This window comes from Tiliqua scincoides, chromosome 4 (assembly GCF_035046505.1).
Source record: "Tiliqua scincoides isolate rTilSci1 chromosome 4, rTilSci1.hap2, whole genome shotgun sequence".
In the NCBI taxonomy this organism is placed as follows: Eukaryota; Metazoa; Chordata; class Lepidosauria; order Squamata; family Scincidae; genus Tiliqua; species Tiliqua scincoides.
In genome coordinates, this window is record NC_089824.1 from 57,197,606 (window position 1) to 57,221,420 (window position 23,815).

General features: G+C 43.7%; 1 protein-coding gene across 3 annotated transcripts in view; it reads right to left on the reverse strand.

Moving 5' to 3' along the window:
* The window catches only part of MYOM1 (myomesin 1), a 112,031-nt gene that overhangs the window by 83,739 nt on the left and 4,477 nt on the right, over positions 1-23,815 (reverse strand). For all 3 annotated transcript variants that reach the window (XM_066622809.1, XM_066622811.1, XM_066622810.1), the window contains exons 2-4: positions 20,951-21,346; positions 13,066-13,188; positions 822-1,035 (exon numbers count right to left, since the gene is read on the reverse strand). In XM_066622809.1, coding sequence (XP_066478906.1) covers positions 822-1,035; positions 13,066-13,188; positions 20,951-21,315 — 702 coding nt within the window. In that variant the 5' untranslated portion in view covers positions 21,316-21,346. The remainder of the gene's footprint in view (positions 1-821; positions 1,036-13,065; positions 13,189-20,950; positions 21,347-23,815) is intronic.

A 23,815-nucleotide genomic window follows, 5' to 3' on the forward strand; every position in this document is an offset into this window, starting at 1 on the left:
ACTTTTTTTGCATATGGAAAAGTTCATGTAAATTGAACTTTAGTTTGAGGAGGCCACAAGGCCAGCCCATCCATGAGGCCAACTGAAACAGTTGCCTCAGGCAGCAGATTGGTGCAGGAGTTGCCCATCTGCTCCTCCTTCTCCCAGTCCCTATATTAAAAAAGTAAGAAGGGGACAGAGAGAAAGAGGAAATGGGGAGGGGACTGCTGAACTAGAACACTGAAGAGTGGGAACAGACGCTGGCACATCATTGGGCAGGCAAGGGTAACAGTTGGCAGCTGCTTCAGTGGGACTCAGGTTGGCCCTTGGTGGCCATACTAGTTTGACGCTAACATTTCCAACACCTGAGAAAGTACACTCTGCACAAAAAATTTAATTTTTCTAAAAAATGTTTTAGTCTTTAGGATGCCACAGTACTTTAGGTTATCTGATAACAAAGAACAGACACAGTGTTTACAAAATGAGAGGTGGATATACTGGTGAAATTATTACATTTTTACTAGTAAAGCAAATACAGACACTTTTTTTCTTGAGAAATGACACTCTCCATATTAGGTTAACTGAATAAAATAAACAATAGGCATGATCCAGCCACAGGAAAGGATTTTTATGTCCCATTTATTTCAATAAGCAAATCAAATGCATTCTTTTGTCCTTTGTATTGAAATCAGTAAGACACAAAGAGCACAAGCCTATGCATATTTACTTAGATGTAAGTCCCAGGAAAGTGCGTATAGAACTGCAGCCAAAATAATTAACTGTGGCTGGATCACACCTTTAAAAAACCACATGATCAAATGGATAAATTTGTGGTTTAGTACCGTTTTCTTTAGGGCTGTTCGTTCTGCTGTCTCTCTTATTGCTACTTTTCTTGACTTCTTCTCATGTGTTTCTTCTTCCACAGAAGATGAAGTTGCTTTTTTAGATACACTAATTCCTTCCCCAGTTGCAAAAAGGTTCCTTCTGGCAATATATGCAGCACTTTCCTTAATTCTTTCTTCTTCTGTGTCTGTAATTCCACTAACATGAATTTGTCTGGAAGAAGAAGAAGAAGAAGAAGAGAAGGAGGAGGAGGAGGAGGTTCATTATACACTGGAAGAAAGACAAAAGATTTTACATTTATAATACCTGAGCGTTATGGCCCATATTCTATGCCTAAAGAAATGGCCTTCCACCTAATTGCCTCTATGGCAGTGGTTCCCAAACTTGTTAGCACTGGGACCCACTTTTTAAAATGGCAATCCAACCCACATAGCTTTACTAGACAAAAACAGAAATCTAGAAAATAATAATTAATAAATTATTAATTAATAATAATCAGGGCACTGTGCTCCCAAGGCTGCTAGAGCCTTGACATATATTATGTGTGTGTAGACATTTGCTAACTCTCCCTAGAAATGGAGTTCAAGGGCTGCTCCTCCAAACCTTTACAGTCATTCCAGGGAACCAAAAAGGCTGCACTAGAGAGCAAGATATGCAGTTAGGGACTTTCAGGCTAGACAAAAGGCTGAAACTGGGTTCACATGTGAACTTAGGCATGCCAATTACTAGAGAAAATCAGAAACTGTGACATTTTAATTTGGGGATATGAAGAGTACCTCATACCACAGTTAGCATTCCAGCCACAAGAACAGTCTCTCCAGCCAGATTGCCTTCTGCTGCAATTATCTTCTACAAACTGGGCAAGCATGCTCACAATTTTTTTTAATATTTCAGAAATTTTTGCAGCCCACCAAAAATCAGCTCACAACCCAGTGGTGAATCTGGACCCACAGTTTGGGAAACACTGCTCTAAGAATTTCAGTTACAATAGGCCTTAATATTGCATTATTCTGAAGCACAGAGAGATACATTAGGGATAGCGGACTACTGTATATGACACTGGTAGAGGTGCTTATTTCTGGGGAATAAGATAGGTTTACAGCCTAAGTCTTAATGAACACAATGGGCTGACTTCTGAGTAAAATAAATAACATTGTTTTCAAACACCTCTATACATTGATCAATGTTTCCCACATTTTCAGTGCTGTACAAGTTTTATCCACAGCATTTACAGTGATAAAGTAGTAGATCAACAGATTGTGTTTAAGAAATCACACATATTTCAACTATAGCTTGTCATTAATATTATTAATGATATTTATATACCACTCTTCAACCAAGGAAGTTTCCAAAGCATTTATGTAGCAAAAGAAATGAGAAAATGATTCTCTGTCCCAAAGGAGCTCACAATGTGAAAAAAAAGACACAAGGAGATTCCAGCAAATATGCACTAGGAGGGACTCTACCCCAGGGATGAATAGGAACTTTTGCTCCCCCCCTGCTAAATAAAGAGTTACCACTTCAAGAAGTACCTCTTTGCACAGTTAACAGGGACCAGTATTAAAGGAAGTATTAAAGGAAGTGGCCCGATTCAATATTTATAAGCCTTCCTTTTATCCCTGGATTCCTGCTAACAACCGCTGAGAAAAATGCACTCTCACATTGTTTGGGGCGGTTTCATCTATACTGATTTCATATATTCCAGAGTTAAGCCCTAGCAATGGAAACGCATGTCAAAAGTGAGCCCCAACACAAGTTACCCTAAGTCATTCATTCATTCATTCATTCATTCATTCTTTCATCTATCTATCTATCTATCTATCTATCTATCTATCTATCTATCTATCTATCTATCTATCTATCTATCTATCTATCTATCTATCACATTTTTATACCTCCCTGGAATGTGCTGGAATCCCTAGCATGTATGCACTGCTGAAATAGAGATGCCTGCGTTGGCTCGGTCATGTCGTGAGAATGAATGATGGCCGGATCCCAAAGGATCTCCTCTATGGAGAACTCTTGCAAGGAAAGTGCCCTGCAGGTAGACCACAGCTGCGATACAAGGACATCTGCAAGAGGGATCTGAAGGCCTTAGGAGTGGACCTCAACAGGTGGGAAACCCTGGCCTCTGAGCGGCCCGCTTGGAGGCAGGCTGTGCAGCATGGCCTTTCCCAGTATGAAGAGACACTTGGCCAACAGTCTGAGGCTAAGAGGCAAAGAAGGAAGGCCCATAGCCAGGGAGACAGACCAGGGACAGACTGCACTTGTTCCCGGTGTGGAAGGGATTGTCACTCCCGAATTGGCCTTTTCAGCCACACTAGACGCTGTTCCAGAACCACCATTCAGAGCGCGATACCATAGTCTTTTGAGACTGAAAGTTGCCAACAACTCATACCACCCCTCCTCCAAAGAGCTCAGGGCGGTGTACATGGCTGCTCCCTTTTTTCCTCACAACAACGCTGTGAGGTAGGTGAGGCTGAGAGAAAGTGACTGGCCCAAGGTCACCCAGGGTGCTTCATGGCTGAGGGGGGATTTGAACCTGGATCTTCCAGGTCTGAGTCTACCTCCCAAAGCACTACACCACCCTGTCTACCAGGGCCTCTGAGATAAATTTTATCAGGGGGTACAAAGTTCCTTTTGGGCCCCTTTGCAAAGGGGGGGGTGACAGGCAAGCAGAATAGGGGCATGGAGGGGCAAAACAGGGTGGGAGGTGTATTGGAACCTCAGAAGATCTGGCGAGGAGGTAGAATGTGGTATCTGCAGTGTCCCCTTTAAGAGTTAAGGCCTGGCCTGTCAGCAAAGGGTGTGCTGCAGACCTGCAGCCACTAGAGGCAATGAGATCCCTAAGGATATAAGGAGCACTGAGGCAGGAAGTGGGTTGTAGAAGGAGTGCAGGTTGGAGAGGAGACTGACTGGGTTTATTGACTTGGATACTCTGACTGATTTACCTGGAATCTGACTGTGACTTGGCTTATTGACTTTGATACTCTGCCTTTCGGACTGACCTTTTGGCTAATTGATTATCTGGCTCACTGACTAATGGGCTACTCAAACAGGCTGTGGAGAGCTAAGGTGTGCTGCTATACCTGGAAGGACTGCTGCCTTAGGAACTGGGAGGAGGGGTCCCTGCAGTTTAAACAGGCAAGCTATCCTGGTGGTGGAGTCTAGCAGTACTGCTGTAGAGAACTGGGGCCATTGTTGGGGGAACGAGAGGGGAGCTAATTACCTTAGAGTGGGCATAAGTTCCCTAAGTGAGGCTTGGATCGGGAATCTGGCAGAACAGGAGGGAGGGTAGAGACAGCTGGAAAAGTCTTTGGTGCCCAGGTCTACCAACCTAGGTGGCATCAGTAGTGTCCCCAGCATCTCCCGTTGTGGTTGTTTTGCCTACATCCCATGCGGGCAACAAGTCTGAGTAGATAGGAAAATGTAAGATCCCAAGAACTTTCAGGGCCCTCACCTTTGGCTGCTGGGCCCTCCCTTTTGACCCTCAGCCTGTGTAAAAATTACCCCATTTACCCCCCCCAGGCCCTGATGTTTACTACAAACGTGTGATTACCAGTATGAAAGATGTCACTGAGTTATGAACACAATCCCCTTCATTTTATGACTTGAAGGACAAATAACCACATAGCTACAAAAAGAGTGGCACATCAATCCTATCCAGGGCAAATCTTGAGACTTCAACTGATGCTGTGAAAGCCACACCACCACCATGTGCTTCAGAGCTGCTGGCACAAACAGCCCAGAAACGCCTCCTCCCTTCCAACAGCTCCACTCTCCCTCCACTCCTCTGTTGCCCAGCGGATCAGTGCTGGCAGTGCTGGCAGCGCTTCTGCTGCAGACCAATCTTCTGAATGCAGTGTCAGTGGGGTGGTGCAGGCCTCCCCCCGCCCCGGCACTGCTTGCTTTGTGGGTGCTGCAAATGTACTTTATGGCATGTCTGTGACATTCTTGGCTGGCGCAGCAGCCGCTGCGCAGCAGAACCCGTGATTAGATTGTGCTGTGAGTCTGTGGCCTCTGTGAAAAAGGCAAATTCCATGCTAAAGGACATTAGGAAAGAGACTGAGGGCACAATCCTAACCAGGTCTACTCAGAAGTAAGTCCTATTTTGTTCAATGGGGCTTACTCTCAGGAAAGTGTGGTTAGAATTTCAGTCTGAGAATAAGACTGCCAGTAAGAATAGCAGTAGTAGAAGGTACTCATTGGGAACCCTCTATGCTCATTAATATCCAGTGTCAGTATTTCTTAAAGTGATAAAAAGCCCCTTTGATCCATTGTCACGTTTGGGTAAACATCACTGGCATAAAATCCAAGCTTTTGTGCCAGCACAGAATGTGCTATGTAATACCAATGCCAGCTATTTATTCTCTGAAGGATAATAGTCCAGACTCACTCAGCCATGTGCAAGTTATAAATCATATCTAAATTCTCCTGCAGGATCAGCTTGCAGCTTTCCATTGGCAGCTTATTTATAGAAGAAAGACAGTATGTTTTTAAAAATAAATACATCAGAGGGGTGTCTAGAGCTAAGACATTTGCTGCTCACTGTTCTGTCTGAGAGCCAGAAGGCTTGGATCAGAGATATGTGGGTTCAAAAGTGTAGGAACGCTCTGACAGTTCTAAGATCAAGGTTTTGGATATCTTCTTCTTGGTCTGAATCTGACCTCTTGGATCGACTGTAACAAGTGTGGTTATAGGACCCAATCCTATCCAACTTTCCAGTGCCAGTGCAGCCACAATTCAGCCCTGAGGAAAGGGAACAAATGTTCCCTTACCTTACTGGGACTGCTCCCCTACTGCTGGATGCAGCACACGCCTCATTGGTATGGCTGCACCAGTGCTGGAAAATTGGATAGGATTTGGTCCACAATCCTCTCTTCCCTATGGCAAGTGGTGGCTTCAGTGTTGTTACTCTACTGCCTCCTTGCCTATTTACAGGTAAGAGTATCCAATTTGTGCCAGCTGTTTTTACCATGCCAGCTACTGCAGGAGGGGAAGCCCAAGCAGAAAGAAACAAGGATGTAAATTGCTTTACTCAAATAAAGGTGTACAGATAAAGTGATTTTCATAGAAATGTGTGTTAATGAAAACATATATTAACTATACATATTCATCCTAATCTAACCAATTTCCCTTGTCTTTTGCTTTCCTGACCCTCAGGAACTGCCACTCAACTGCCATTGCTGACAACTGGGCCTTTCTAAAATTTCACATGGTCTAGAAGGCCAAACCTCTGGACCAATAAGCACCTGATATTTCCTACCAAGGAGGTTGGCTCCTTTCCTGCTGTCCCTGTAAGTAAAACAGAAAGTGCAAGGCATGCTGGGAATTATCATCATGACCTGAATTTTCTGTTTGATCAAGACCAGGGGTGTCCAAACTTTTTGTCAGGAGGGCCACATCATCTTTCTGACACTGTGTCCAGGGCCAGGAAAAAAAGAATTAATTTACATTTCAAATTTGAATAAATTTACAATAATGAATATATTAGAGATGGAACTCATATGAATGAATGAAGGTCTCGCAATAGCTCAAGGCCTTTAAAAGGCCTTTCACAAAGCAAGGCCAGACTTTCTTTTGCTGCCACTGCTGCATCACAGATGTGGAACAGCAAGCAATGGAGGAAGCCCTTGTCCCACAGGTCACGAGAGAGGTCGAACAGTTGACCGTCACACTGAGGGCAGTTGCATCAGGCCTGCATGAGCTCCAGCAAGTCTCTGGAGGGCCAGAGGCTCATTGGAGACTGGAGGCTCCCTGAGGGCCAGATTGGGAGTCCTCGAGGGCCGCAAGTGGCCCCAGGGCCGGGGTTTGGGCACCCCTGATCAAGACAATCATGTGGGAAGGAGCTGAGGTAAGTACAGGTATAACCCAATTATCCATGGATTTTTCACCCATGATTTTATCTCAAAGCGATAAGAAGGGCCCTTTAAATTAAAGGAAGAAAGTTGCTTAACAGTAGCCTCCTTAATGTGAGAGTGAGCAGCCAGCTGACAATCCATCAATCATTCTCTCTCCAGGCACTTAGAACAGCTTCACTCCAAGGCAAGCCACCCCTCCTTTTCCCCTGAGCACTTGAAAGAAAGATAATCACTTTGCATTCTTTCCCACTGCTGCACTCTGGGTGAAGGGAGGGGTCGCTGCCTTAGAGTTAAGCCTTTCTAATCACCTGGAGAGAGACTGATTGATGAATTGTCTGCTTAATGACTGTCTTACATAACAAAGGTAGCAAGGCTGTTTTTAAATCACCTAGCAAAGGGACATTGATTTAAAGCAATTTTTGCCATCCATGTGAGTTCTGAGGATGGAACCCTCACAAACTGCCCCAGCAAGGACTTACTGTGGGTTTCAAACTCTGGAAGAGTTTGAAAACTGCAGCTGAAAAGGTTTTCAAAAGGAGCAATCCAAAGCACTCAACAATCATTAGACCATATTGATTGTGAAAGATTTTTAAAGCACAAGTGACCAGTTATATGGAAGTGGTAGCCTTCTTGGTTATCCTCTGATTCTTGGAAGTGGACCTCCATAGTGCCTTAGGGTAAAATTTAATAAGATCAAAATTACTATACTCTCAGAGTATTCCTAATTAATAACCCCCCTTGTATATTTGAAGAAGCAATACAAAATATTTAGCTGCACAAGAGTTCTGTTCATACCTTGGCCTTTCACAAAGTTCCATCTACTAGTCTCTATGGGAAGATTCTGTTTCCAGGCTGCTGTAATTCCTATGCAAGTTTCACGTTCAGCCAAACTGCATTACGTCTTTAGGCACTCACTAAGCAAGTAACAGTGGATTCTAGAAGAGCCGGTGATAATTACTGTATTAGGCTCAGCACTCTAGCATTCCAGCAGAAGAGAAACTCATGCAGCAGTAGCAGCCTTTTAAGCCTGATTACACTTAATATGGTAATTTTGACTTCATATGTCTTCCTACACAAAAGTACATCTTGGAAGGAACTGTTTTAGAACACCCCTAACATTGGGGTGCAAAGTGTGTATCTTTGTACCCAGAATTAATACCAATCATTGTATGAAACCATGGGATTTCATACCCCATGAAACCAAAAACATGGTTTCAACCATGAAACCAAAGACATTTCTGCTCTTCTTGCTCCCATCCTTCCTCCCCCCTACATAAGAACAGCCCCACTGGATCAGGCCATAGGCCTATCTAGTCCAGCTTCCTGTATCTCACAGTGGTTCACCAAATGCCCCAGGGAGCACACCAGATAAGAAGAGACCTGCATCCTGGTGCCCTCCCTTGCATCTGGCATTCTGAAATAGCCCATTTCTAAAATCAGGAGCTTGCACGTACACATCATGACTTGTAACCCATAATGGATTTTTCCTCCAGAAACTTGTCCAATCCCCTTTTAAAGGCTTCCAGGCCAGATGCCATTACCACATCCTGTGGCAAGGAATTCCACAGACCAATCACATGCTGAGTAAAGAAATATTTTCTTTCCTCTGTTCTAACTCTCCCAACACACAATTTTAGTGGATGTCCCCTGGTTCTGGTGTTATGTGAGAGTGTAAAGAGCATCTCTCTATCTACTTTATCTTTCCCATGCATAATTTTGTATGTCTCAATCATGTCCCCCCTCAAGCGTCTCTTTTCTAGGCTGAAGAGGCCCAAACGCCATAGCCTTTCCTCATAAGGAATGTGCCCCACCCCAGTAATCATCACTCTCTTTTGCACCTTTTCCATTTCCACTATGTCTTTTTTGAGATGTGGCAACCAGGATGCAATACTCCAGGTGTGGCCTTACCATCGATTTGTACAACGGCATTATAATATTAGCCATTTTGTTCTCAATATCTTTTCTAATGATCCCAAGCATAGAATTGGCCTTCTTCACTGCTGCCGCACTTTGGGTCGACACTTTCATCAAGCTGTCCACCACCATCCTAAGATCTTTCTCCTGATCTGTCACAGAGAGCTCAGAACCCATCAGCCTATATGTGAAGTATTGATTTTTTGCCCCAATGTGCATGACCTTACACTTACTGACATTGAAGTGCATCTGCCATTTTGCTGCCCATTCTGCCAGTCTGGAGAGATCCTTCTGGAGCTCCTCACAATCACTTCTGGTCTTCACCACTCAGAAAAGTTTGGTGTCGTCTGAAAACTTAGCTACCTCACTGCTCAACCCTATCTCCAGGTCATTTATGAAGAGGTTGAAGAGCACCGGTCCAAGGACAGAACCTTGGGGCACACCGCTTTTCACCTCTCTCCATTGTGAAAATTGCTCATTGACACCCACTCTGTTTCCTGGTCTTCTACCAGTTCTCAATCCATGAGGGGACCTGTCCTCTAATTCCCTGACTGTGGAGTTTTTTAGTAGCTTTTGGTGAGGGACCGTGTCGAACGTCTTCTGAAAGTCCAGAGATATGTCTACATGCATCCACATGCCTGTTGACCTTTTCAAAGAATTCTATAAGGTTCGTGAGGCAAGACTTACCCTTACAGGAGCCATGCTGTTTCTCCCTCAGCAAGGCCTGTTCATCTAAGTGTTTTGAGATCCTATTTTTGATGAGGCATTCTACCATCTTACTAGGTATAGATGTTAGGCTGACAGGCCTATAGTTTCCCGGTCCCCCCCCCCACTTTCCCTTTTTAAAGATAGGCGTGACATTTGCTATCCTCCAATCTTCTGGCACCGTGGCGTTTTGAGGGACAAGCTGCATATTTTAGTCAAGAGATCAGCAACTTCATTCTTCAATTCCTTAACTCTTGGGTGGATGCCCGGTGACTTATTGATCTTTAATTCATCAATGAGGTCTGAAACATCTTCTCTTTTAACCTCTCTGACTTAATTCCTGACTTAACCTCCCTGATTTAATTCGTTCGGGCAGTGGTATCTGCCCGAGGTCTTCTGCTATGAAGACAGATGCAAAGAACTCATTCAATTTCTCTGCCATCTCCTAAGTCTCCCCTTTCCCTCCCTCACCATCCAGAGGGCCAACTGCTTTTTTGGCAGGTTTCCTGCTTCTAACATATTTGAAGAAGCTTTTATTATTCCCCTTAATGTTGCTGGCCGTGCATTCCTCATAGTCTCTCTTGGCCTCCTGTATCATCTTCTTACATTTCTTTTGCCACAGTTTATGTTCCTTTTTATTCTCCTCATTAGGGCAAGACTTCCATTTACGGAAGGAAGCTTTCTTGCCCTTTACAGCCTCTCTAGCTGTTAGCCATGCGGACACCCTCCTGGATTTAGTGGAGCCCTTCTTTCTTTGTGGTATACACCTCTGCTGGGCCTCTATTACTGTTGTTTTAAGTAGCCTCCATGCACTCTGGAGAGATTGGACTCTTTTTACCTTCCCTTTCAACCTCCTTCTAACCAGCCTCCTCATTTGAGGGAAGTCCGCCCATCGGAAGTCAAGGGTTTTGGTGAGAGATTTGTCCAGTATTCTTCCCCCAATGTCAAAACGGATTGCAGCATGATCACTGTTCCCCAATGGCTCCGTGACATTGACATCTCTAACCAGGTCCTGTGTACCACACAATATTAAATCCAGAGTCACCTGTCCTCTGGTGGGCTCCATGACTAGCTGCTCTAAGACACAGTCATTTAGCATGTCAAGGAATCCGGTCTCCTCTTCATGACTGGAACACAAATTGACCCAGTCTATATGAGGATAATTGAAGTCCCCCATGATTACAATCCTGTCCCTCGTCACCTCCCTGATCTGTTTCCTCATTTCAAGGACCCCGTCCGATTTCTGGTCTGGAGGACGATAGCACGCCCCCAGTATTACATCGCTCCACAGGCCTGGTAATTTAACCCACAGAGATTCTACGATAGAGTTGGACCCACCTTTAATTTCTACTTTGCTGGATTCTATCCCTTCCTTAACATAAATGGGCACCCCACCTCCAACACGCCCCTGCCTGTCCCTCCTGTAGAGTTTATAGCCCAGGATTGTGATATCCCACTGATTCTCGGCATTCCACCAGGTTTTTGTTATGTCCACTATGTCAATGTTTTCCCTTGTCACCAGAAATTCCAATTCTCCCATCTTTGCTCAGAGACTTCGGGCATTCACATAAAAGCATTTGTACATGGAATGCACCAGGATGGGCTGCTTATTCGCTCCTTTGTCCCCGCATCCTCTCACTGTGCCAAACCGTCTATCATAGCCCATCACGCTACCATTCCCAATTTCTTCTCCTACTCTGCCTTTGTCTTGTTGTTCTCTAACCTCCCCATCCTTGCCCCATAGGGATGAGGAATCCCGAACCGGATGCCCCTCGGCTCCTGTCGACCTTCCCCCAGGGATCAGTTTAAAAGCTGCTCTGCCACCTTTTTAATGTTATGCGCCAGCAGTCTGGTTCCATTCTGGTTCAAGTGAAGCCCGCCCCTCCTGTACAGGCCCCACTTGTCCCAAAACGTTTCCCAGTGCCTAACAAATCTAAACCCCTCCTCCCTACACCACCGTCTCATCCACGCATTGAGACCCCTGATCTCCGCCTGCCTAGCTGGCCCTGTGCGTGGAACAGGTAGCACTTCAGAGAAGGCTACCTTTGAGGTCCTGGCTTTCAGCTTCCTACCTAAAAGCCTAAATTTGGCCTCCAGTACCTCCTGGCTACACTTGCCCACGTCGTTGGTGCCAACATGCACCACAACCGCTACCTCCTCCCCAGCACTGTCTACCAGCCAGTCTAGACGACAGCCTGTCTGACAGCCACAGGCAGGATGGAATTTCCAAAAAGTGATTGTGGCTATACTGAGTTTTGCCCAAATCCAAAAAACAATGGAATAAAACATTGTGACATCATGACCTTGCCAAAATTAACAGTCAAATCCTATGCTTGTTTACTCAGAAGTGCCACTGTATTTGAATGAATTAAAAACAAAAGTTCTTTGACTTTGGAGTGACCCTAAGCAATGCTAGGCTAATATCATGAAATGGTAGTCTTAAATGTTGATTTTCTTCATTTTTTATTTAGGCATTTGGTATTTCGCAGAGGAAAGGCGGAATATACTGAGATTTAAATTCCAGTAGAGATCAATCTACTGAGATTGTTTAAATCTACTAAAATCAAAATGTTATTTCAGCCTTTATGCATCTGTTGAATTGTCTCTGATTTTCTATAAAGTATGTTACTAGACTCAATGAACATCATAGGCTTAACATGCATGTGGTCCAGATTTCATCCCTGGCTACAACCTCCCCGGGGACAAAGGGCAATGAAAAGACACGCATACACATGCACCCCGGAGGAAGTGCTACATTCAATTAGAGTGACTGGCACACAGACCAATGGCCTCTGATAATTGTCTGCTTTCATTTTAGCCAGCCCCTTTCATTCCACACTTCGTTTTGCCAGCCATTTCACCTTCATGTCAGTTTGGTTGAATGCCAATGATTATTTTCCCAGAAAATCTTGTCAATCTCTCTCACAGAAATAGACGGTTTCATAGTATACTCTGCCACAATGTGGAGAACAGTAAAGAAATGTTATCTGGTTTCATTGGTGGTTTCTCACTTCTACAGCAACACAAGTTTTATCATATCACATATGTATATTTGAATGTATATGGTATGTTTATCATATCAATATGTATATTGTTCCCCTGGGGGCTGGGGGATAAGAATAGGCCCTCGGTTTGGCTGTACTTGTCGTTAAGAGGCGACTAAACAGCCACCGGGCAGATGGGACTCGTTAGCCTGGGAAGGCAGCTCATCTGAGAGAAGGAAAACTCTGATCCCAAACCTCCACTGCCTTGTAGCTACATCCAGTCATGGAAAAGGCTTCAGGAGTCAACCTTGAGGCAAAATCCAGAGCCAGAGTCCCTGAGGCAGTTCATGGCTGAACACAGTCACATTCTGGCAACTCCTGCGACGCTGCTGGAACCAACCGTATTGGCCTCTGCCTTTCCATTGGACGATTTCAGCAACGTGGAGAGGGGGGATTTGCTGCATGGGTAACAGCCTATCCTCCATACCTACTTTACCCAGGCTTCACGCACTGGAGAGGACACTCTGTTCCAGAACCACCATTCAGAGCGCGATACCAGAGTCTTCCGAGACTGAAGGATGCCAACATGGATGTATATTGTTGTGTGTGTGTTTTTGGGCAAATTAATTTTTTACCCTTCAATTTCTATGAAATTGAGAGACCAACATAAAAACTGTGTTATATCTTAACAAAGTTTTTATCAAGGTATAAGTTCAGACCTTTCCCTTTATCTCTCTTTTTTTCCATCCGAGTCGCAATATAGCTAAAAGGAGACATACCTTCCTGTGAACACGGGTACTACATATTCAACAACTGTGTTTTCTTTTTCCTCAGCCAGTAGACTTTGTTTAGCACGCTTTGCTTTGGGACTCAACTTTAGAGGCTGATCTTCTATCATTTTTCTGAAAGAGAGGTCATAATATTAGATTCACCAAGACAATTGATTTGAAGAGATGTTGAAAAGCATGTCTTTAAAAAAAAATAACTATATTACGATAACAGTATATTTACAGTTATACAAACTGAACACTGGGGGATGAAGTGAAAACAAGCTGACAGTACTCATTAAATCGGCATCAGTTCCCCACAAGCAACAACATGCACTGGCCGCAGCAACACCCTGAAGTTGTCTATTGCCAGCCACAGGCAAAACATGCAATCCAAGCCTGAGCAGGTTTACTCAGAAGTAAGACCTGTAGGTTGAAAGGGTCTCACTTCCATGTAATTATGTGTAGGTTTGCAGGCATCAGTCTTCTTCCCAAATTCAAATTGCTTCTCTCTCTCTCATGTACACAAATGTCCCCTTACCCAGAGGAGACCTCCAGCAGCCACAGTTCCCACACTGGATGTGGTCGAGGCTGTACAGGCACCACTGCATCGCAGCCTGGGCCTTTTGCTAGGATTGAGCTGTTAGTATTTTTTCAAAATTAGAGCCAGTATTTTCAGGCTATCAGTCCCAAACCTTAACAGTTTTCTCTGCATCATGACCAGTATTAAAAGTGGAAATGGGACAAACTGGAACTATTCATGTCAGACCCTGAATCTGGGGAGTCTACCTGACAAATGTTTGACCTGGAAAAGACTCATGCAGTTTGGCCAAAAGCAGTTGAAATGTCATGAGGCAGTTCTCCTTGAAACCAAAGAGCAAAGTGTGATAGAGCCTACTCTGGGGAGATTCCGTTCCCTTTACATAAGGTAAGAAGCTCTGGTTGCAACATCCTCAACTGAAGGGCAAGATTTTGGAATCTGCTTTACTGAAGCTAGAAGCCTCTCTGTCTATGGACACCTAGTGCCCATAGACCCAAGGTACTATTAGAGATATGCTTTAGAATATCGAGGTCATAAGAAGTGAAGACAAATTGGTATTAGTGAGAACAAATTGATATTAGGCATAGGAACAAATGGCATCCAAGAGAATAGCTATTCATGTGTAAAATTAGATCTGAATAGAATTATCTTTATTCCTTGGGAGAGAGAATTTTAATATGGACTAGCCTAGTTCAGACATTACATGTACCACTCATGCTAGCACTCCTAGTCATTCCCAAGTACACACCTACAAGTACAGACATAATGTAGGAGCCAGAAACTCACAGTTACAGACTAACAATAACATTTGCAATTGTGAATGAAAAGTACCCCTCAATAATGGAAATCGCATGTCAATTGCCATTATCATAAGAACATAAGAACAGCCCCACTGGATCAGGCCATAGGCCCATCTAGTCCAGCTTCCTGTATCTCACAGCGGCCCACCAAATGTCCCAGGGAGCACACCAGATAACAAGAGACCTCATCCTGGTGCACTCCCCCACATCTGGCATTCTGACTTAACCCATTTCTAAAATCAGGAGGTTGCGCATACACATCATGGCTTGTACCCCATAATGGATTTTTCCTCCAGAAACTCGTCCAATCCCCTTTTAAAGGCATCTAGGCTAGACGCCAGCACCACATCCTGTGGCAAGGAGTTCCACATACCGACCACACGCTGAGTAAAGAAATATTTTCTTTTGTCTGTCCTAACCCGCCCAACACTCAATTTTAGTGGATGTCCCCTGGTTCTGGTATTATGTGAGAGTGTAAAGAGCATCTCCCTATCCACTCTGTCCATTCCCTGCATAATTTTGTATGTCTCAATCATGTCCCCCCTCAAGCGTCTCTTTTCTAGGCTGAAGAGGCCCAAACGCCGTAGCCTTTCCTCATAAGGAAGGTGCCCCAGCCCCATAATCATCTTAGTTGCTCTCTTTTGCATCTTTTCCATTTCCACTATGTCTTTTTTGAGATGCGGCGACCAGAACTGGACACAATACTCCAGGTGTGGCCTTACCATAGATTTGTACAACGGCATTATAATACTAGCCGTTTTGTTCTCAATACCCTTCCTAATGATCCCAAGCATAGAATTGGCCTTCTTCACTGCCGCCGCACATTGGGTCGACACTTTCATCGACCTGTCCACCACCACTCCAAGATCTCTCTCCTGATCTGTCACAGACAGCTCAGAACCCATCAGCCTATATCTAAAGTTTTGATTTTTTGCCCCAATGTGCATGACTTTACACTTACTGACATTGAAGCGCATCTGCCATTTTGCTGCCCATTCTGCCAGTCTGGAGAGATCCTTCTGGAGCTCCTCACAATCACTTCTGGTCTTTACCACTCGGAAAAGTTTGGTGTCGTCTGCAAACTTAGCCACTTCACTGCTCAACCCTGTCTCCAGGTCATTTATGAAGAGGTTGAAAAGCACCGGTCCCAGGACAGATCCTTGGGGGACCGCTTTTCACCTCTCTCCATTGTGAAAATTGCCCATTGACACCCACTCTCTGCTTCCTGGCCTCCAACCAGTTCTCAATCCACGAGAGGACCTGTCCTCTAATTCCCTGACTGTGGAGTTTTTTCAGTAGCCTTTGGTGAGGGACCGTGTCAAACGCCTTCTGAAAGTCCAGATATATAATGTCCGCGGGTTCTCCCGCATCCACATGCCTGTTGACCTTTTCAAAGAATTCTATAAGGTTCGTGAGGCAAGACTTACCCTTACAGAAGCCATGCTGACTCTCCCTCAGCAAGGCCTGTTCGTCATTCTGGTATCATTCTGTTACCACATCATAGTGATATTCAGGGATCAGCAGAATGTAATGTTTTTTATATTTTAGTGTTAAATAATGTTTTAATGCTCAGTATTGATGATTTTACTTACTGTTGTCACACATTGTACTTTACTATGGAGCTTTGTAAGCCGCCATGGGCAATTGCTCTGGCATAGGAAAGGCGAATATGAACAAACAACAAATGTATGAAACAGTAATGTGCCACTTTAGAAATTTGTCATAGATGTGATTATCATAGGAAAGTGGCAAATAGTTGGACTGCTTTGATATCTCAAAAGCGTTTGGAAGGCAGAGGAATCATGGTTTCACACAATGTCATTGGCTTGGCTCCTCTGATGTCAGGCAACCTGGAATTAAGCAGCTAAATTCTAAAGATTAACAGCCCAATCTAGCTAAATCTCAGCACAGTGATGCAGCTCTGCCAGTACGACTTTGCTACATCTTTTGGGGGAAGTAGCCTGGGATAAGCCACTCAACTGCTATGGGGCAACTCACACCTGTGTTAGCGATATCACTGCTCAAGTCTGGGTTGGCCACTGCAGATGGATCCGGCCTGAGAAGTTGCTAAGGATTCAGCAAGAGCCACTGCCACTGATCCTGTCCTGTCCTGGCCCAAACTGTCCATCCCTGCCCTACCTCCTCCTGGAACACACACACACAAACAAAAGAGAGTTGGGACTTGAGTTGTCAAAATCAGTGTTTTTGTGCGACTCCATTTGAGTACTCATCCCTGCTACATACTATGGGCCTTTGAATACAGTGTGCTAATAATGAATATTGGCTATACAATTAAAACCCTTTGATGGAAAGCCATGGGTCACAAAAGGACAAATGATACTTGCTGTTTACAAAATGAGATGAGATGTAAAAAATGGAAAAAAAATGAATGTGTTTATATATCATTGGAAAGTTAATCCATCTGCACAATACTGCATTATGCATCTGAAGTATGGTTAGGTGGAGATGGTTCTCATAAATTAACAGTGCATGTGAATGCATAACCAAAACAAATTACTCAGATTACCCTATGTAATGGATCCTAGACTCCTACCAGTGTTGGCTTATTATGGGATTAACCCTGAATAAGATGCATGATTGACACATTCCTACAACATGCTTTCAACATGCATCTACAAAAATCAATTAAAAAGTCACTGCAAAAAGGTGTATCAAGTCAAAATTTATCTATATACCAGCATTGTGGTTCAAGGTGCAGTGCTGGAAGTGACAGATCAACATAGAAAAGACTGATAACCTACATCTGCCAATTGCCTGAAGACTATGTTGCTGCAGAATTAAAGTCAACTATCTCTACTTTACAACTGTTTTCCTGCATTTAAACAGAACAGGTGTATGTGGTAGAAAAGAAAATCAATGGCCATTTCAACCCATGAATATTTAGAACCTGATCACTTAAGAGGTGGATGTTTCAAAGCAAGTCTTCCAGGTGAACAAGAAGTCCCATCTCTTTTCATTCCATTTGAACTTTCTGTTGTGAGTCAACAAAATGCCAGACTACATTGCAAAACACATAACCTGCATAATCAACATTACATATGGGGCACATATCCGTCATAAAGCAAGATCCATGAAAGCATTTTCCATTCCTCCTTGTGACTTTTAAATCCTCACCTGCAGTAAAGCAGTGGATGAGCACATACAAGATGGGTACAAATATTACTCATCGGCATTAATTAGCTCTTTACAGACACCTGGACAGAGGTGTGTTTCATAATATTACAACTTAGTTCAAGGACATTAGTCACAATGTTTTGTTTTACGGTTGACAGTGGCAGTCATTCAAAATATTCATCAAATAAATGCTGTTTTTCTTTTCATTTGGCTTCCTTGAATTGTATGCATAACATTATATAGGCATCCCCCCACTTATTCGCAGGGGATAGGATACTGGAAACTGTGGATAGGAGCAAAATCTATGAAAGGTTCACAAGTGATGCTAGCACTGAATGATTTTTTTAGCCCTCCAACCCACTTCCTATTAGCATTTGCAGACTGCACAGAGACAACCAGACAGAAGGAGATAGCAACAGAAGGGCTGCAGTCAGACACAGATACGTCATTTGCACGAGGGGGAGGAATTTGTGAACCATGGGTAAGTGAAACGGGATATGGGACCCACGGATATGGGGTGACGCCTGTAAATACATTGCAAGAACATATCAGGCATATATCTTTAAAAGTATTTTAAGTGGGCATTTCTCTCACTATGTCGGGGCCCAGTCATAATATGGATTATGCTGCCAGGTCAAGCAGGGTAACAGGAGACAGCAGAGGAGTATCTTGGATGGCGCAGGAGGGGCAAGAGCTCCAGGCACCAGTTGAGGAGGAGTGCCGGGTGCAACTTATAAATGAAGAGTGGTGGTGGCAAAGATAATGATGACGGGGAAAAAAATACGCCAAAAGCACCAGGAATGTTAGGTTCTCCCACCCGCCCCTGTGTCTATTTGCCTCCGAAATGGAGCCATTCCTGGTCATTGGGGGGCATGGTGGGGTGGCACAAGGGCCGTGTGATGATGCAGGGGTGCGCTGGCACAGGGAGCGACATCACTGTGCCACCCCACCCCAGGCACAATTAGGTCCTGGATTATATTAGGATATAGTCCTGCTAGGATGAGATTAGTGCCCAGTGTCTTACTTTGCAATTGAAAGCTCTGGACTATCAGTTTTCTGTTCTTCAAAGACACATATTTGGACAGTTCTGATCTACCAATGGAGAAGAATTGAATAGAATATTCAATTCTATTGAATACATAACTCTGAAATTTTTCAACACATATTTTTGATCTGCTACATAAAGATTAATGTAGGAGCCCATCTCTATTCCATCCACTGGATTGGGTAGGATTATCTAATAGAAGGGTGTCCTCAACTTTGCAAGGTCAAGTTCAGTACTTTCCAAATATTGGCTACAATCCATAAACAGGTTTAGGGCACATAAAGAGCTGAACAAGACATTCAGTACATTGAGAAATTTGCTGAATAAGCTGTCATCAACAAAATCTTGACATACACTTTATATAAAGTCCAGATTATTCCTCTGACCACTTCATAGTTTGTGGGCAGCACATAAGAAAGGGCAAGCTTCTATTGAGTGTGGGGCATACTTTGCTCATGGACTATGTTACGTACACCTGCTAAAGATATCACTAAAGATTATAGCCTGGACTTTTTTAATTGGACTATTATTACATTGATTCATCAAAGCTGGTCTGCATACAAAAGCAGGCTTTTGTGCACATTACTCCTGAACGATCTCTGTATGCAAAACCTCTCTGTTTAGATTTTAAAAGACCACAATCTTTACATGTGGCCATGAACACAATGATTCTTGTTAAACTGTGCCCTTGCAGACATCCCCTCTCAAAAGCATTGGTGCTCTCAGATCTGACATTGATGACATTGATAGAACTGAATCCCGCCTTCAACAGAGGATCAGTTCTGCCAGAGCGATGCCGGGCCCACTGGTCAGAGGGCCTTCCAGACATGACCGGAAGCTATTTCCAATCATGTCCAGGCGGGGGAAGGCCTGTAGAGTGGGCCATGGGCCTTCCTGGCCTCAGAAGGCCTCCTGGAAGCAACCAGAAGCTTTTGATGATAAACTCGATAATTTAATTTTTTCAAAAAGAATATAGTAGACAAGCATAGGATTGCACTGTCAAACACTAGAAAGGATAAGGGTACTGCTCCCAACAGTCTGAGTGAAGGAGCAGCCAATCACCATGTGCATAACATGAATACCCCCACTTCACTATAAACTTTTCTTTTTGGATGAATGCAATGCTTACCACATTACTGCAGCCACCAAATAGAGTAATTTAAAGCAATCTCCACGTGCAAGATATAACACATAAACAGACTCTGAGCTTTAAGGATGAGTTAGTCAAATGACCAAATTCTCTGCACCTACACCACAATCATTACACACCACAATCATTATACAACTGACAAGTAGATGCAGAGCCATAACAAGTGCAGATAATGAGGTAATTACTTCTGACAAGATTCTCTTTTAAATCTGATGACAGACTGGACATTTGAATGGAATTTCCCAATGGTATTGGGTTTCAACTACCAACACCACTTTCTTCCAATTACCAGAACAAGGTAAGTACATCCAAGCATCATAACTGGTCCTTGCTTGTCCTCAGGTACCACAGCAAGCCGCTGTGACTTGCTGTTGACATAATTTAAGATAAATTTATAAATTTATATATTAGTATTTCTCCAATGCAACAATTAGAAATTGTACTGATACATCATCTCCGCTTCCAGTTTTCTGATCATTATATTACAGGGATGAAGCACAGCATTAAACCTTCCAAAGTCAGGGCTACTCTAGAATTACATGAAATATACATAGGCATATACTAACTCCCTGAGTTACGGGGTGTCTGACTTACAGACAGCTGCATCTGCATTTTTGCGCAGGCAGGCTGTCGCACAGACATGATAGCAATGGACCAGCAAGAACCAGCAGTTTTGACTTCTGTACATTTCAACATCCATACAAACTCTCGGAACCCAACATAGGTAGGAGACACAGCATATGCAACAGCCTTCCGCTTTTCTTCTTGAAAAGCAGGCATGGTGCGCTATGAATCTGAGCTGAGGAACAACTGAGAAAGTAAATAAAACCTTGCTTTTCTAGCCATTATTCCGTTCAAAATCATACACCCATGTATGATTAACCCCTCCACTCACAATCACAGCCTCCTGCAACTACTTTCCATTTGAAAACAAATAGGTCAGGAGTCCGTTACACACATCTGCTATGCAACATCTAGCTTGCTCCTCAGAAGACTTACAAAGGTAATGTTACAGACCAAATTCTTTTTAGCTGATTTCTCAGGTGGAAGGTGCAAGTGTAAAAGTGAAATCATTACACCCTTGAAGAATTAATTATTGCAACAAATACATGCAGTTAGAGATCATAGAAGCTCTCCTCCAGTTGAAGCCAATGGTAGTCTGGCCATCAAATTCAGTGGAAGAGAACAGACAGCTGTTCCACTACCCATCAAAAGCCTCACCCTACCCTCGACTGTATGTTTCATATCCAAGGCGATAGGCTTCAGCTTTCTTGTTCACCAACTCAGAACCAAGATGGTAGGCTTCAGCTTTCTTGCTGATCAATTCAGATCCAAGACTATAAGCTGCAGATCTTTTGCTGTGAGCTGACGATTCATGGGCATAGGCTTCAGCAGACTGTTGGTCATAAGATTCCAACCCATGGCGGTAGGCTGATGCTGCTTCCTTACTATAGGCAGTAGATCCATGAGTATAAATGGCAGATTTGCGCTTCTCCTCCTTTTGATATTGACTTAGTGTAGACTCTAGCTCCTTGTGGCGATATTCACGGTCAAAATGTTGGTGGTGCCTCTGGTAGAATGGTAAAGACATTCTGGGTTCCTCCTATCTCAGTTTCACCACACTTCAGACAAAGAAAGAGAATACAAGGTTAACTAGAAGAAACTCTGAATTCGTATTACAAGTGCAATAAGTTTTCAGCACACATAGATGATCCTACCACTATTGAGTCTGTATTAGCTGAATACTCTAGGACAGGGGTGTCAAACATTAGGCCCGGGGGCCAGATGCGGCCCGCGGAAGCTTTTTATCTGGCCCTCAGGCGCTCAGCTGCTGAAGTGTTACTTCTGAGAGGGTGACCCACAAGATAATTGGGCTCTCCCATTTCTTGAAATATGATAAAGATTTGCGTGTTTTCTCTTCTGTCATCTGCAGTTAAGTGAGAAGAAGTGCTTATTTTTGGTTATGACCTGTTTAATGACATTACTTTCTGCCTAATGACATCCCTTCCGGCCCTCAGCAGGCATCATGAATGCCATTCAGCCTTTGGCATGAAATGAGTTTGACACCCCTGCTCTAGGACACTGGTACTCAGACTTCTTGGGAGTAAATCTCCTGAAATAAGTCTTTGCGGGGGAGGGGGGAAAGGTAGTAATGCGATGCCCAGGATCGCAATGCTGCGGGGGAAGGGGGGCTATTTTGAAACTTAATGTACCTGCTGCCGGGGTGCGGCAACAAATACATTCTTTCACTTTCTACAAGCCGTGGGAAGCCCTGCAGAGCACTCTGTGGGGCTCCCTGCACCCCTGGACCTTGGCAGCAGATACGTTAATTTTAAAAATAGCCCTCTTCCCCCACAGCAGCATGATCCTGGGGATTGTGTCGCTGCTCTCCCCCTTCCCCGCCCCTTAAAGGGAAAGGGGGCAGAGATTCTCAGGCAGGACCACTGTTCTAGGAGATAATGTGTCATAAAAATATGTAAGAAGAACGGAGAGGAGAGGGAAAGAAGATGGGGTGGGGGTGGTCAGATCAGACCCCTGATGGGGGCAGTGGCAGTGCCCACCAAATCCAAACCCCCTTCCTGGGCCTATACTGGTCATCACCTGCACTGGATAACATCACTGGCACAGGCCTGAGTTGACCCATAGTGGCTGCTGGGGTTTACCCTGGGCAAGGGGCAAATGTTCCCTTACCCCAAGGAGATCTCCAGCATACAAAATTCCCCCGGGGGATGCAATGGAGATAGGAGCCATGTAGGAGTTTAGGTAGGATTGGGCTGTATGTCCCTAATGGTTTTCCAGCTGGTGTTTTCCAGCTGTTACAGTTGTAGAATTTTGTATTTTAGCACAAAAAGTAATGGAACAGGGATTATTTGTTTTTAGGTTTAAAATGGAATTTATCCTATATTCAGAATATGAGTACTGTTCCAAATCAGAAAGTGTGAAATTAATAGTTTCTTTTTTTTAACGACATTAAAAGTTCTAATGCTGAAATCACAATTTTTCCCCAGATTTGTAATTTTAAAATACACTTGTGTGTGATTCTGAAACACAACTTCATTTGGAAATATAAAATATGCAAAATTCATTATCAGAATCCACAGTTTGTACTACAATTTGACATTCAAATAGTGACATTTGGAAGTCAGGTATTTTGAACTTTAGCATTCTCATTTTTAACAAGTGTGAATTCAAATTTTAACTCCAAACTATTTCAGAGCTATACTACCATTGTCTGTTAGGCCAGCTTCTGCAATGATATTTGTAACTGACAGATGTATAGGAGGGTTACACCCAGTGGTGGGATTCAAATAAATTAACAACAGGTTCTATGTCCTAATGAGCAATGAGCAACTCAGCTTCAATTGTCTGCCGCAAAGGAAGTTGAAAGACTACAGCTGCACTCCTATACTGTACAGTACACACTTTCCTGGGAGTAAGTCCCATTGAACATAATGGGACTTACTTCTGAGTAGACAGTCATAGGTTTGCACTGTAACTTTAACCAAGTTACTGTAACTTTAACCCAATGTTTAAATCCAAATTGCAAGGCTGCAATACTGTCCTCTATAGTCATACTTACAGGCCTCTGGCCACTAGTTTCCAAGGAGGATAAACATGCGGCTGAAATGCACACTTCAAATGGACATTTTTTCTTGAATTCTCAAGGCAGTTGTATAATGAAATCAGGAAGGCATCAAGAAGAGGAGGTGGGAACTGCCAGGGCTCCAGGTTACCAACCTCTGGAGACACCACAGCAGCATAGCACCTTCACATCTGCACAAACCAACTTGCTGCACTGGGCTTTGAGCTGGGCCACCTTCCTTCTCAGTGGGAACTTGGTGATTTTTACCAGAGCAGTCAATCCTCTCAAGGATCTGGTTCACTTTTAGTGGTGAACATCTGGTCAGCAAAAGTGCACCGAGCACATAGTCTGACACCTCACCATCAACCAAAAGCAACAACAGTATAGTAACATCTTTACATCTCCCCTTCTTTTTTGTTCTATTACAGTATTCCTCAGCATCTGCCTCTCACCCGCTGTACCATTTTGCATGGCCCACCTCTGGGAAGTACAACTGGAAGTAACTGGA